We start from the raw sequence: 16,812 nt of genomic DNA on the forward strand, positions 1-16,812 counted from the left end.
ATCGCTTTTTCATAAAATTTGCGTACGGGGACTTGGTCTTAAAACGTCAAAAAACGCAGTAGGCAAGACAAAGTTTGCCGGGGTCAGCTAGTATTATTTAAATATGAACTCTTTAAATCTACACAGTGAACAATAGCATGAAACGAGCTAATCCATTCAAGTGCCTCTATCTATCTCTCCATCGATGGTTGTCTGGGTTTCTCGCCGTCGAACGAAGCACATACCGCGGCACCCGGATTTCTTTCCCCAACCGGCGAACCCGAACTATCACTTTTCACTCTCAACGAGTGACGGACGAGAGGTATGCTACCAGAAGACAAAGTTAGTGGCTGGTATTCGGCTCAACAGGGAGAGGTACAGAGTGGCAAAAGCAGCAGAAAAACGAAACCACCGCAGTTAAAAACGGCACAGCACGAAGAGCGTGTGATCATTAAAGCGCAGGAAGGTATGGACAGGAACGATATGCAGAGGTTTTAATGCAACTGTCAATGATGCGCTATACAAGACTGCGCCAGTGCCCGCCATGTGCCATGTGGAAATTTGCTGACAAACAAAACAATGCAATGGTGGCAGCCAGGTGGAAGGAGCACTTCGAAGATTTGTTGAATGATCGTCGGTTGACGGTTAAGCAGTGGAACCACCAACACTGGATGAGGTTAAGAAGGCCCTTAAGGAGCTGAAAATCAGCAAGATTGCTAGAAAGGAGGAGATCCCGTCGAACTTCTTAAGTACGGAAGCGAGCAGCTACATCAATCAATCCACCAGATTATTGTAAAGATTTGGGAGCATGAAGCCTACCAGCTGTTTGGATGGTCTCATATGCCCAATCTTCAAGAAAGGGCACAGACTAGAGTGTACAATACAGAGGGATTATCCTTCCAAACTCAACATACAAGATACTGTCGGGTCCTGTTCCTCATATTGGAGAGTTTTTCGTCGGTGAATACCAGGATGGTTTTCGTGAGAACCGATCAACGACGAATCAAATGTTAAGCCTGCGGATGATCCTAGATAAATTTCGAGAATATAACTTGCAGACTCACCATCTGTTCATTGATTTTAAAGCAGCGTACGATTCAGCGAAAAGAAATAAATTTTGGCAGATAGTGTCAGTACATGGTTTTCCGGCGAAGCTTATTAGGCTGATACGCGTAACACTGGATGGATCAAAATCAAGTATTCGGATCGCAGACGAAGTGTCTATCTCGTTTGTGACCTTGGAAGGATTAAAGCTGGGTGATGCTGAATTGATGCCCTTTCGAATTTTCTGTTCAGCATTGCGCTCAATTAGGAGGTCTGGCGTGCAGAGGAATGGCACTGTCATCACACGGTCTCACAAGCTTCTTGGCTTTGCAGACGATATTGATCTCATCGGCATCGATCGTAGAGCAGAGGAGGAGCTTATGTTCCTTTGAAGAAAGAGACAGCGAGGACAGGCTTGACGATTAACTGTACTAAGACGAAGTACATGATAGCGGGTAGAGACAGAGGCAGCCCTAGTGGTTTTAGTGCTGAGGTAGTGATTGATGGGGAAGTGTTTGAAGTTATTGAAGAATTTGTTTATCTTGTAATTTTTGTGACATGTGACAATGACGTTTCCCGTGAAGTGAAAAGGCGTATAGCAGCTATCGATTTTGCCGGTTTGATTTTGTATGGGATTTTGATGTTTCTTGGCCTTGCTGTTTACAAAACTTTTGTAAGTGTGAAAGAGAAGGAGAGGATTTCATGCACTGCCCTATGTCCCAGGTAGCTTCCACTTACTAGGAGATACGTCTCAGGGAGATACTAGATCGACCAGGAATCAAATCCGTTAACCTCAGCATGGTTTTAATGAATACTCACGAATTTATTGCTTCGTCTGTCTAATACCTCTCAGCTCATTGAAATGAAATGAAGTGAAATGGTCAGAACACAATTAAGTTGAAACATGATTCCATATAAAACTTTGAAAAATCTCCAAAATTTGAATAATATTTCGATCGTCTCGAAACTTTCACAGATTGCTAGGCAAATGAATATATAACCACAGAGAAACAGACGTCATACTCTATTTGCTTCCCATCGATTACCTTTTAACGACTGATTCAAATATTCCGTAGTTGGTGAATTGACCGGTCACGGCACCGGCATCATTTTTGCTCCTGTTTGACATTTGCTCACTACCGCCATCTAGAGGTGGCTTGTCCAAACACGACATGATTAGTTTTGGGCGATTACGATTTCGTGACGATGATTTTTAGTAAAATTTGTTCTAAGTGTGACGTCTGTTTCTCTGTGATATAACTGTGGAAAATATTACAATCATTACAAAGTTGTTCAGTTTTGTGTTACGTGACACAAAAATGCATGCTGGGTACTTTTGATATGGGACGCTTATGATTTGTTATTTTTTTCACACATTGACATAAAAATTCATTTTTATTTTTGTTTTGGAAGTACATACATCGAAAATGATGACTATTCATATCGTTAACTCAAAAGTGATGAAAAGTCAAATGGGATTGTTATGCGAGTGGGGGCAATGTACATTGCATGGGATTTTCGACAAAACATCATTTCTTTGGTGAGTTTAAAATAAAATTAATTATGGAGCGACCTGGTGTGGTGGTTAGAACACTTGACTATCACGTTGAGGACTCGGGATCGAATCCCACTCCCGACATACTCACAAAATGTGGGTTCTTCCTTCGGAAGCGAAGTAAAACGTGGATCCCGAGATGAACTCGCCTAGGGTTAAAAATCTCGTTAATTCAGACAAAAAAATTCTCCACGGTTTGGCAAAACCTTATTTAATTTTTGAATCTGGTCATTTTTTAATTTAATTTTAACAATCAAAAAACTATGTAGCTGATGGTTAAAGAAAATTTCCAAATTGCTGGTTAAATCTATTTGACTTTTTTTCAAGCAGTAATCCTTTGAAAGGTAGATCATTCCACTTCATCTATATCAAACGATGACAAACGATATGCGATTATTACATATTGACGATTGACGTCCCGCTCGTTGCCATTGCAATTAATTTCAGACGACTTAGGTTTGCTAACAACCTGTGGAAGTCATTGACGTTGTCGTTATCCTACGGAACGGTAGTTTTAATGTAAATTTGATTACATCGATCGCCACCAGTCCGGTGTTGCGTCGGTTCTGATTCCGAGGGGGGCAATTTTATTCCTATCGATATAGCTTACTATTAACCGGTTATTACACCCTGGATCCCCATCGTTAGGTGATGCTTCGCAATAGGAAACGAGATGTAGTCCATCCGGATAGCATTATTGTGGGTGAGCCCTTTTAAACGGGTGGTGCGAAGAAAAGCTTCAACGTGAAAATTCGGCTTATAGGACTCGTGCTGCTTCCTTTATCTCGTATGCACATATGTAGATTTGCATTTACAAAGCGGCATATGCGTCCTCCAGAGAGAGTGTAAGTTGCATCAGGCCGTCTTCGTCGTCGTCGTCGTCGTCCTCGTTGGAGAAAATAAGAATGCGGGGAGAAGAGACATGGGGTAGCCCTGCACTGCTGCACTGTCATATGACGGTTAAATATACGCAGCCAAAAGTTAAGATTTGCAATGCAGTCGTATAAAAGACAACGCACCGAATGCATCCGAATGCATATTGGTGCGATCGGGCGTGCAGTCTGCAGTTGATCGGGGAACTGACGGTTGCATGTTGTGTTCTTCGTTTTTCTCGTTTTGTGAGTGCCATTCGTTGAAAGTGAAAGTGAAGTGATGTGTGAATAGTGACCTATCCTTTGGCAGGATTAAGGATTGAGGGCTTTTTAGTGGATTTGATTTGAAGAAAGATTTTAACAGCTTGTGAGGAAGTGGATTATCAGTTTTTCAAAATTGACATTGCAACACTATCTCGCCATTTTTTGATACTGAAAATTTATAATATTTTTAGAAGAAGAAGTTATAAAAGTGTTGATTGTTTAACCTTCATGTTGATAACTTTCAAAAATCTCTTAACTTGTGCTGTACGATCTGTATCCTATTCTGTTCAAGTTGGCACAAACTTATATTGCATTGCGTGGATTTTCGCAAAAAATGCAGGTTGCAACATTATCATTATTGTTGCGCGATGATTGAGTTTTAATTCAGTGACCCATACAAATTTCGAAAATTTTGTATGGACAAAAGTCTAAAGAATGTGCACAGCAAAATTTTGTCAACGAATAGGTAGTGTTATTGAAAGGGGCACATGGAAAAATGATCAGTAATTCGAGTACATATTCCATAAACGTATTGACCAACAAAGATACAACATATACAATTCAGTAAATTCAATATATTGTATTGAAATGCGCTTACTTTTCGTTTGACGCGTTTCTTGATCTTGTGTCGACTTTTCGAACTCTCTGAGCAGAATACTCTCTTCGAATGAGTGTAATCAGTTGTATCTTTTAATTCCGCCCTATGTTGCTTAACCTTTGACAGATACGCGTATTTCGACTACCACTTGTAATCTTCCTCAGTGTCAGTTATCTACTCATTCCTGGATAACTGACACTGAGGAAGATTACAAGTGGTAGTCAGAATACGCGTATTTGTCGAAAAATAAGCCTTTCTTGAGTTTTTGCACAGATTCATCCGAAACTGAGTTTGCTGCATTTAGTAAATTTAGTTGATTAGTAGGTAAAATTGTAAATTTCCAGCAGTTTTTAGGGCAAAATAAACATTTGAAAGAATTTTTCAAGTATTCTTATTATTTCTGTTAACCTCTAATGACACATGTAGCTATTTTCGAGGATCTACAGTTGTGCTTGTCGGTAAAAAGTACATTTTGATTTCAATCGATTTCTCGCACTTGTTTACGTCAGAAATGGCCAACTTCACGTTACGAAACCAGCGGCGTTAAAAGATCCGCTTTTTGGGTCGATTTTCCCACTGTGGGGTCTGTGTGGGCTACGTTATTAATGTTCGAGTAGCAAGTGCATAAACCCTCACTAAGAAACATCGCACGAGTCGACATACAGTCGACCTCACGGATATTTAAATCTGTAGGCCTAGGCAGACCATGCTTCCTCGGATCATTCAGTCTCTTCCACCCGTGTTAACAGACAGTGTTTCGTGTGCTAGTGCAAATCTCAAGACGAGTGCCGATCCTATTCCAAATCATCCATCCCGTACAGGTACGACAGTCACTTCCCATTATTTCATCTAATTACTGGGAAATTCCTTAGGAATTTCCTAACAACCAAAATTCATATAATTATCCAAGGACCGAACCCAAAATTATTACATCCATCCTTCAAATGTTTCTCCACAGATTCTTCCAATTATTCCTTCAAGAATTATTCTACAATGTTTTCCTCTAATTTTTACAAAAACCCATTTCACTCTTCCAAACAAGTCTCGAAAACTCTCACAAGTTTCCTGCATAAAATCTTTTAAGAGTTATTTCAGCAATTATTAATTGAACTTCTCCAGGAATTCTAGAAGATTTTTCCAGGACATATTCCAAGTATATTAAAATTTAAATAGAAAAATATTTACAATAATTTTTCAAGGGATTTCCGAAAATTCTAACATGGATTCTTCAAATAATTATTCCAGAAAATAGGACATTTCTAAGGAATCTTTTGAATTTCTTTTAACTTACTGCAAAAAAAAATCTTCTAGGCATATTTTAAGAATTTATCCAGGAATACCTTGAGGAACTTTTAAGGAATTTTTTAAGATTTTTAGGCATTTTCTTACGACGTTAGTTTCTAGAAATTCTACCAAGGTTTTTTGCACTTATTTCCACGAAGATAAATTAGAGTTTTTGATTTTTTTTTCCAATGCTTAACAGGAATTCCTTCATTAATTCTTTCAAAAAAAAAAATTCTCTAGGTCTTCCGAAAACTAATCCATAAATATGCAGGGTAAATCGCCAATTGATGCACAGCTCATAAGAAAAGCATGGAGTGCGTAACAATTGGCGAATAACCCGCAGAGAGTGAGACGACTTGTTCGTATTTTTTGAAGTTCCTCTCATGTGATCTCCCCTTGATGCATCGTCCATTCTGAAGCCGGCATTTTGAAGCCTCTCATTTGGATGTGTAACCGATTCGGAAAGCCTACCCGTCCCTTCGCCGGAGAGCTGGTGGTTCCGATGTCCCTGGTAGTTTCTGCTCGGTTTTGGATATTCGTTCTGCGGAAATCCGATACGTTGAAAACGCAGATGTCTCCACCGGTCATTACATTACCCTACAAGGTTTTCTCTAGGAATTCTCACAGGGATTCGTAACGGTACAATGACACATATTGCCCATTTTACTGGCATTTTACCAGATTTACCGGTATATCTGAAACATACTAGGAAAAACTTGTAATTAGTAGGCACGAAATGTTGCTAATTGACAAATTGGGAGATGAAAGTGGGCACAAACCGGAGTGTGTTGTGGATGGGCGGGCATCTAAGCCGAAAAGAGAGATGAGTTTGTGAAAAGGAGTGTTCAGTATTCACGGTGTGGCTTCGGAGTCAGTTTGGCTTTCTATTCCGCAGAATCATAACTTGTTCTGTGGCTTAGTTGGTTAAAGCGCCAGTCTAGCGAAAACGGAGTCGTTGGTTCGAATCCGACCAGAACGCGATTTTTTCACAAATTTCATCTCTCAATTTGTCAATTAGCAACATTTCGTGCCATCTCATTACAAGTTTTTCCTAGTAGATTCCTAACGAATTGTTTTCATGGATTCCATCAAAGATTCTTCCTAAGACTGCTGTTTCTAGGATTCTTTTAAAAAATATCTGAAGATCATGATGATAAACCTGAGCGTGTTAGTGGAATACCTTGGGAATTCCTGTAATGTAAGATGACTCGACTCGTACTTGACTTGAGTCAACTTACATTTATTTCACTGAAGACGTACTACATATCTGTCAAGATAGAATATGCACATAATTGGAATTAAAGGAAAAAGCATTTAACTATTTCAAATATACTCTCAAGATTTCTCTCAGGAATCCTTTTAGGAATGCTTAAAAAGAACCCGTCAATTATTCTTTAAGAATTTTTTGTCAAGAAATTTAAGGAAAATATTTGAAACAAATTGAAGATTTTTTTAAAGACATTCAGGGGAACGATTGAAAGAATTCCTGGTAAATTCATAAAGAGAGCTTCACGAGATATCATAAAAAGAATTATTTCTGAACACTTTGTTAAGATTCCTGGATGAATGCATGTCAGAGCTCCTAAAGCAATCCGTAAAAATATCATGAAATATCATTCAATTTTAAATATGTTTTTGCATAAATCCTTGTAAGAATATCTAAATAATTGCTTGGAAAAAGCCTTGGAAGAATTCTTCGAGGGATCCTTAGCAGAATTTCCGGACGAATCCTTGGAAGAACTTCTGGAGTAATTCCTGAAAGCAGACCTGCAGAAGTCCTGGGAGGAGTTCCTGGAGAAGTCTGGCAGAATTCCCGGAGGATACCCTGGAGGAAATCCTTGGAGGTATCGTTGAAGAAATACTTGGAGGAATTCTGGAGGAATCCTTTGGAAAAATGCTGGATAAATCATTGGAAGAATTTCTGGAGGAATCCTTGGGGGAATTCCTGCAGGAATCCTTGAAGTCCTGGAGAAATCCTTAGAGGAATACCAGGATGAATGTTTGAAAGAATTTCTAAAGGAATCCTTGAAAGAATTCCTGGATGATTCCTTGGTAAATTCCAGGAGGAATACTTGGAATGTTTGGTGGAGGAATCCCTGGAAGGTTTCCTGGAGGAATTTCTGGAGGAATTCAATAAAGAATTCCTGGAGGAATCTTCGGAGAAATTCCCTGAGGAATGCTTGGAGAAATACATAGGGCAATTCCTGGAGTATTGCTTGGATGCAGGCTTGCATGCATGAACGCATGAAAATTCCACTCTATGAATTTACACCATCGAATACATAATAAATTTGCAATCTTTCCATCTCAACTGACAGAAGGATGTTGGAATATCGCAAATATAACTTCGAACTGACTAAAAACCGTACCGCAGATACACACGCTCCATTCAAAGTGATATTCACTGGAGTGTTTTCACCCGGGTAGAAATCTTTTTGCGCGCTCAGTGAGATATCAGTAGGTCGGCTCCAGAGGCACGCTCTCCTCCATTTTTGGAATTTGTGAGCTCAGTCATTTCTGAGGTTTTCTGAAAGTTTGAAATCACATTTAGGGTATTTCGACATCCTTCTGCCAGTTAAAATAGAAAGATTGCTAATAGTTTGCTAATTAGTTTGATGGTGAAAATTCAAAGAGCCGAATTTCCATGCGCTCAGCCTGCTTGGAAGAATTACAAGACGAATCTTTGGAAGAATTTCTGGAGAATTTTTCATAAGGTAGGGAATCGCGCCACTTAGGCGGTGGCTTCTATATTCGTCTGTTTTCTACTATAACTCAGTCAAATTTGAACCAATTGACAAAACTTTTGGAATGTGGTGAGATAGGTATAGTATCTACCGGTGTACAACATTTCAAGCCAATTGGTTCAAAATTGGCTGAGTTATAGTGGCAAACAGACGAATTTAGAAGCCACCGCCCAAGTGGCGCGATACTTTATCCTTAGAGGAATGATTCGATAGATTTTTTTCAAAAGTTCTAAAAATTTTTAGAGAGAATTTTTGAAGCCACTTTTCAAATTTTTGTTTTGATTCTGAGTTCCGTTCCATCCTGTTCGATGAGAAAAATGACGTTTGAACCTGGGTACAGCGAATAGAACCGTCCAGATGTCTCCATTAACCACTGTTAAAGTTTCTCCTGAGATTTTCAAAGAGGTTTAATTGTGGTTTACGCCAGCAGTTATTTCCGTGATTCCTCTGGGTGATCCTTCTAGAATTTATTTTGAGATTCCTTCCCGGATTTCATCCAGAATTTCTCCTGTTATTTTTTCAGGAGTTCAGAGATTCATTCCTAGATTTTTCAAAGAACTGATTCTTAGACTCCTACTAGAATTCGAAAGATGTTCCATCCATGGTTCCTTCAAGGATTTCTGGAGAGATTTCTTCCAAAAAATTCTCCAAAAATGCCTTTTGAGATTCTCCAGCAGTTCCTGGAGTCTTCAAGGTGTTCCTTCCAAGATTCCTCCAAGAATACGTTCCGTCCTCTAAGAATTCCTTCTGAGATTCTAGGAGAAAATCTTCCTGGGACTCCTCCAGGAAAGCCGTCTTTTAAAAGAAGTGTTCGAGGAGTCTTAGAGAGAACTTCTGGAGAAATTCCAGAAAGAGCTCAAACAATCCTCCTCCGAGGAGTTCCATAAGGAACTTCTAAAGGAATGTCACAAGGAGCTCGTGTTGGGTTCCCAGATAGAAACAGGAAACAAACCATTAAGGAATCCTAAGAAAACTCCAAGAGATATCCTAAAAAGAACATCCGCAGGAATCCCAGTGAGAACTCCTAATGATGAAGTTTCTAGAGTAATCTCAGAAGATAGTCCTGGAGTAATTTCGAAAGGAATCCAGCTAGTACCTTGGAAGTAATTCCTGGAGGTTTTCCGAAATCCCTGGAAGCAGTCTGGAGTTCCTAGAAAAATTGATGAAGGAATCGTGTAGTTCCTGGAGAAATTTCAGGATTTGTGAAATTTTAGAAGCAACCCCTTTAGGACTCTAATAAGGTTTCGTCCACTCTATTCCTCACTCCTCATTCCTTAAGATTTTTTCCCTGTTTGAGAGATTCCTTGGGGAGTTTTTCCAGGAATATCTCCAGAAGCTTATTTTATGATTCCCCCGAGACTTCCTTCATGGAAAGGCAATTCTGGAGGAATCCCAAGGAAAATTCCAAGAGGAATCTCAGAAGAAATTTGTGGAGGAATCTGAAAACGAATTCTTGGAGGAATCCGAATTCTTAGGGAAATCTCGAGAGGAACTCCTGAAGGAATCTCAGAGGGAATTCCTGTTGGGTCTTGGAACGAATTCCTGGATGAATCTTGGAAGGAATTGCTTGATGAACACTGGAACTCATAAAATAATCTCAGATGGAATTATTTAAAAAAAATCGGAAGGAGAAATCCCTGAAAGAGGTATGACATTTTAGAACTCGCAGAAGATACACATAGAAAAATTCCTGAAATATTTCGCTTAGAAATCCCAGAAGGAACACCTGGAGGAATCTCCGGAAGATTTTCTGGAGGAATCCCGGAAGGAATCTGTAAGCAGTCCTGAGAAAAACTCCGAGAGAATTCCCAGAAATAACTTCTGCAGGAATTTCAGATAAAAGCTCTTTAAGAATCTTAGGTAAAACTCGTGGAATATTCTCAGAGGAGACTTCTAAAGGGATCCTAGATCCAATCCCAGGAAGAATTCAGGCAGGAATCCCACAAGATATTGCTGAAGGAATTCATAGGACATGCCTTCTGAGATTATTCCATTTAAGATTCCTCCAGGAACACCTTCCAGATTTCCAGTTCTGAGAATCTTCCCGTTCTTCTATAATGCGGTTTCTAAGAATACCTCCAGAAGTTTTTTTTCGATTTCCAGAAGTCTTGGAAAATATTTCGGAAAATTATTGAAATTTCACCCGGGATTTTTTCATGGATTCTTCCAGGATTGCTTCATGAACTCTTTCCGAGATTCCAACAGAAACTACTTCGAAACTTCCATTGGGGATTCTTTCCTGGAACTCCATGCCAGATCCCCCCAGAATTCTTTCTGTAATTTCTTCAGGAATTATTTTTGTGATTCTTCCAGAAATCCTACACTAACTTCTTTCAGTATTCCTCTAAAAACTTCTGCGGGATTCCTTCAGAAACTTCTTCCGGGATTCCCCCAGGAACCCTTTCTGAGATTCTTTTAGATAGAACTTCTTGGATTGCTTCAAGAATATTACCGGGGTTCCTCCAAGAGCTACTTCCATGATTCTTTTTTGAACTCCTTCCGGAATTCCTCCGGAAACTTATTCAGGGATTCCTCCGGGATATTCTTCTGAGCTATTGTCAAGAATTGGTTCTGCAATTTCTTCAGATACTCCTTAGTAGATTCCTCTGGGAACTTCTCCTGGGATTTCTTTGGAAACTCTCTCCGGGATTTTACTCGGAACTTCTGCAAACCCTCCCGAAGTTTGTAAGGGAATTCCTTCAAGAGTATTTTATAGAATCCTTCCACCAGCTATTAGGAGAATCTCGGAATTCCTGGAGGATTCCCGGAACTGATTAAGAAATCCCAGAAGAAATCCCTTCAAGTCCCAGAAAGAATCCTGGAAGGAGTTCGTGGAAGAATCTCAGATGGAACTTTTTATGAATCTCATATGAGAATCCTAGGAGGGATTCCGTAGGGAACTTTTGAAAGAAACTCAAAAAGAATCTCAGATTTAGTTCTCTGAAGAATCACAGAAAGTATTCTAGAGAGATTTCTGGAAATATTTTATAGAGAATTGCTGGTGTTGATATCCTAGCAGGATAAATATCAAAATAAAACTCTTGAAGAAGTCTTGGAATAAACTTTCGGAGAAACCGCTAAGGATTTCCCGGATGAAATTGAAATGGAAGCTTAGAAGAACCCCTTGGAGCCACCATCAATTCATAAATTACACTTTCTCAGGCACATGTACCGCTTATTTTGAATTGAATCAAACCACCCATGGTAGGGAATCGCGCTACTTGGGCGGTGGCTTCTATATTCGTCTGTTTTCCACTATAACTCAGTCAAATTTGAACCAATTGACACAACTTTTGGAATGCGGTGAGATAGGTATAGTATCTACCCGTGTACAACATTTCAAGTCAATTGGTTCAAAATTGACTGAGTTATAATGGAAAACTGCAAAACGGTGAGTCGATAAGGAGAGCGTCCAATATAGCTCTGGTCCTCACAAGTTCCTTCCTCATGCTTCCACGGGTCAAGCGATGACAAAGACCGCCAGCTAAGAGTTGTGTGCTTAGCTGGTAGTGCAGCCTGGGCACTGTTGTCCTTCTGACTTCAGCTAGATTGAGGAGGTTGTTCACCAAGGAGGTGCGGCTCAAACAGCGTCTGTTCTGGCATCCAGCGGCTGAGTAAGAAACGCTGCACCACGCCCAGCTAGATCCAAGGTGGTAGCCCCATCAGCGTGGTCGTCCCAGTGTTGGTTGGGACGTTAAACAGAACTGGCACGATGGCCCTCCGGCGAGACAGGAGTGTTGGCGTAGGCCCAATAAGCCACCCGTAAAAATCCCCATTGCGAATAACATAGGAGAAAATACGACTCGATACAATCGGCAAAGACCCACGCGACGAAATAAGGACTACGATTGGAAACTTGGAACATGGAATTGCAAGTCACTAGGTTTCGCAGGATGTGACAGGATAATCTACGACGAACTACATCCCCGCAACTTCGACATCGTGGCGTTGCAGGAACTTTGTTGGACTGGACAGAAAGTGTGGAAAAGCGGGCATCGAGCGGCTACCTTCTACCAAAGCTGTGGCACCACCAACGAACTGGGAACAGGATTTATAGTGTTGGGCAAGATGCGACAACGTGTGATCGGGTGGCAGCCGATCAACGCAAGGATGTGCATGTTGAGAGTTAAGGGCCGTTTCTTCAGCTACAGCATCATCAACGTCCACTGCCCACACGAAGGGAGACCCGATGACGAGAAAGAAGCGTTCTACGCGCAGTTAGAGCAAACATACGATGGTTGCTCGCCGCGTGACGTGAAAATCGTTGTCGGCGACATGAACGCGCAGGTAGGAAGGGAGGAAATGTACAGACCGGTAATCGGGCGAAACAGCCTGCACGCCGTATCGAATGACAACGGCCAGCGATGCGTAAACTCTGCAGCCTCCCGTGGTATGGTAGTCCGAAGCACCTTCTTCCCCCGCAAAGATATCCACAAAGCCACCTGGAGATCACCCGACCACCAAACCGAAAACCAAATCGACCACGTTCTAATCGACGGTAAATTCTTCTCGGATATAACCAACGTCCGCACATACCGCAGTGCGAATATAGATTCGGATCACTACTTAGTCGCTGTATGCATGCGCTCAAAACTTTCGACAGTTATCACCACGCGTCGAAGTCGAACGCCGCGACTCAACATCGAGCAGCTGCGTAACGTAGAAGTGGCTCAAGACTACGCGCAGCAGTTAGCAGTGGCCCTACCAACGGAAGAGCAGCTTGGCGCAGCTACACTTGAAGATGGCTGGAGGGACATCCGATCCGCCATAGGTAGTACCTCGGCTACAGCACTAGGCTTCGCGACTCCGAATCACAGAAACGACTGGTACGACGGCGAATGTGAACAGTTGAAAAACGAGAAGAATGCAGCATGGGCGAGAATGCTGCAACACCGTACGAGAGCGAATGAGGCACGTTACAAACAGGCGCGGAAGAGGCAGAACTCAGTCTTCCGGATGAAGAAGCGCCAGCAGGAAGAACGAGATCGCGAAGCGATGGAAGAGCTGTACCGCGCTAAGGACACACGAAAGTTCTACGAGAAGCTGAACCGCTCGCGCAGAGGCTTTGTGCCACAAGCCGACATGTGCCGAGATAATCACGGGAATATTCTCACGAGCGAGCGTGAGGTGGTCGAAAGGTGGCGGCAGCATTACGATGAGCACCTCAATGGCGACGTTGCAAGTACCGAAGGTGGCGTGGTAACAGATCTAGGAGTATGTGCACAGGACGAAAGACTTCCGGCCCCTGACCTTCAAGAGATTGAGGAGGAGGTTGGCCGGTTGAAAAACAACAAAGCCGCTGGAGCAGATCAACTACCAAGCGAGCTTCTAAAATACGGTGGAGAAGCACTGGTGAGAGCACTACACTGGGTCATTACCAAGATTTGGGAGGAGGAAGTATTACCGGAGGAATGGATGGAAGGTATCGTGTGTCCCATCTACAAAAAGGGCGACAAGTTGGATTGCGGGAACTACCGCGCGATCACACTACTGAGCGCTGCCTACAAGATACTCTCCCAAATTTTATGCCGCCGTCTATCACCGATTGCAAGAGAGTTCGTGGGGCAATATCAGGCTGGATTCATGGGTGAACGCGCTACAACGGACCAGATGTTCGCCATCCGCCAGGTGTTGCAGAAATGCCGCGAATACAACGTGCCCACACATCACTTGTTCATCGATTTCAAATCGGCGTATGATACAATCGATCGAGAACAGCTATGGCAGATTATGCACGAATACGGATTCCCGGATAAACTGATACGGTTGATCATGGCGACGATGGATCGAGTGATGTGCGTAGTTCGAGTATCAGGGACACTCTCGAGTCCCTTCGAATCTCGCAGAGGGTTACGGCAAGGTGATGGTCTTTCGTGCTTGCTGTTCAACATTGCTTTGGAGGGTGTAATAAGAAGAGCGGGGATAAACACGAGTGGGACGATTTTCACGAGGTCCGTTCAGCTGCTTGGTTTCGCCGATGATATTGATATTATTGCTCGTAAATTTGAGACGATGGCGGAAACGTACATCCGACTAAAGAGTGAAGCCAGGCGAATCGGATTAGTCATTAATGTGTCGAAGACAAAGTACATGATGGCAAAGGGCTCCAGGGAGGAATCACCGCGCCCGCCACCCCGAATTCATATCGACGGTGATGAAATCGAGGCGGTTGAAGAATTCGTGTACTTGGGCTCACTGGTGACCGACGACAACGACACCAGCAGAGAAATTCAGAGGCGCATTGTGGCAGGAAATCGTGCCTACTTTGGACTCCGCAGAACTCTACGATCGAATAAAGTTCGCCGTAACACGAAGTTAACCATCTACAAAACGTTGATTAGACCGGTCGTCCTCTATGGGCACGAAACATGGACCCTACGTGCAGAGGACCAACGCGCCCTTGGAGTTTTCGAACGGAAGGTGTTGCGTACCATTTACGGCGGAGTGCAGATGGAAGACGGGACTTGGAGAAGGCGAATGAACCACGAGCTGCATCAGCTGCTGAGAGAACCAACCATCGTCCATACCGCGAAAATCGGGAGGCTACGGTGGGCGGGTCACGTCATCAGGATGTCGGATAGCAACCCGACTAAAATGGTTCTCGAGAGTCATCCGACCGGTACAAGAAGACGTGGAGCGCAGCGAGCTAGGTGGGTCGACCAAGTGGAGGACGATCTGCGGACCCTACGCAGAGTGCGGAACTGGAGACAAACAGCCATGGACCGAGTGGAATGGAGGCGGCTACTATGTACAGCAGAGGCCACCCCGGCCTTAGCCTGACCGGTAAGGTAAGGTAAGTATAATGGAAAACAGACGAATATAGAAGCCACCGCCCAAGTGGCGCGATACCCTACCTAGCAAAAATCCGAAAGATGACGGAATTTTGCCGAATCGTAAACAACATGCTGACGAAATGAAAAAGACTTAGAAAAACTTACTTTAGTAACTGAATACGGCGTGCAGTGCCCTTTAGTTTATAGAGCTTTTTAGAAACTTCTTTTCCAATATCCTTAGAGTTTCACCAGACAGTAATTTCATAAGAGATTTTGCTAGATGATTCGTTTATTATAGTGTTTTTCGCCATTGTTTTTTTTTTGAGAAAGTGTTAATCAATAGGTTTTGATAATAATGGAGTGAATAGTACTAAGTACCCGACTAGAAAATTATATCAAGTTTGTATCATATTGTGTTATGATGTTTAAAAAAATTTCCAATAACTTATTATGTTATAAACTAGATGCAGGATGATGTTAAAATATCTAAAATTGTAACAAAAAGTACTCTGGTGTTATCAAGAAAATAACTTATTGAAAACGTGATATAAAATTAAGCTTCATAATAACTAGTTTCTATCATAATTTGATACAACTTTGTAACAATGCTATCTCAATGCCAAAGAATTGAAACTTTAGTATATTACAATGAGTTACAATCAGATTTTATAACATAATGTGATATAATTGTGTTATAATATTTATGTTCACCAAATGTTTCTAACAGAAGTATAACACAATAAGTTATAAATATCAGGATTAGTTAAAAAGATGTTACATTTTTGTTAGAAACTTCTAGTCGGGTAGCGGTGTCAATTTTTATTATTGCAAATTTAAAACTACAATATTTCGTGAAATCTGTAATGAGATACTTTACACCCATTTGGAATGTTGGTTTTGAATTATTTTTTTTCAATTATGATTTTTCCTTTTGTTTTAAGTTACTTGATCAAAACATTGCATGCATCATCCATACTCACTCGGTCAATGTACAGTATCAGATTTAAGCTGCGGACGTGTCAGATTCGCTTCAGCGATTTGATAAGATATCTTCTGAACTCTATAAATAACCAATTGGATTTTAATATCGAGCCCACGCGTGGCCACGAGGGGAAGTAATTACAAAATTGATGGAATTGCTTGACAGTTGTGATTATCATTTTTCAGGATAATGACATTAGAATTGGATTTAATCGTTCGCCACCGATAACGGAGATCCGGGAAGTTTCCAAGATAACCATCAGCACGTGTTCCAATTTTTGCTGATCAATGGATTTTTTTCGATTTTTGTTTTTGTCGTGAGGTCACTGCCCCAATTTATAATCGCTTTGTTAAGATAAGAACATTTTGCATCAACAAACATAATGGAAGCTCGTTTGAAAAAGTAGTGGAAATTCACAAGGAAGCTACTATACATTTAAGATAATAGAAGCATCAAATTATTCCTAAACTTGTAGACTATCAACGAACTACAAGGATATTGTGCCACACCCCCATCAACGATTCTCTCTCGAATTTCTCTGGTGGAGTCGGCGACAGGCTAGGCGACAGGTATCTTCCCCCGTCTCCATTATCTTGCTGAATCAGAGGAGGCGGTGGCGCCAAGCTTGATTTGATTGACGCCACGCACAGTCGCGCCGAGGGGCGTGTGAAGGCACACCTGTGCGAGAGCAAATACGCTCTAATAACTGCGAGAGAG

At 41.6% G+C, this 16,812-nt stretch overlaps 1 protein-coding gene across 1 annotated transcript in view; it reads left to right on the plus strand.

Moving 5' to 3' along the window:
• The first annotated feature begins 3,480 nt into the window (after positions 1–3,480).
• The window catches only part of LOC109409689 (juvenile hormone esterase), a 42,072-nt gene continuing 28,740 nt past the window's right edge, over positions 3,481–16,812 (plus strand). The window contains exon 1 of the mRNA XM_029870158.2: positions 3,481–3,696. Within this exon, the coding sequence (XP_029726018.1) occupies positions 3,601–3,696 (96 nt within the window). The 5' untranslated portion in view covers positions 3,481–3,600. The remainder of the gene's footprint in view (positions 3,697–16,812) is intronic.

The sequence above is a fragment of the Aedes albopictus genome, chromosome 2 (assembly GCF_035046485.1).
Source record: "Aedes albopictus strain Foshan chromosome 2, AalbF5, whole genome shotgun sequence".
NCBI lineage: Eukaryota > Metazoa > Arthropoda > Insecta > Diptera > Culicidae > Aedes > Aedes albopictus.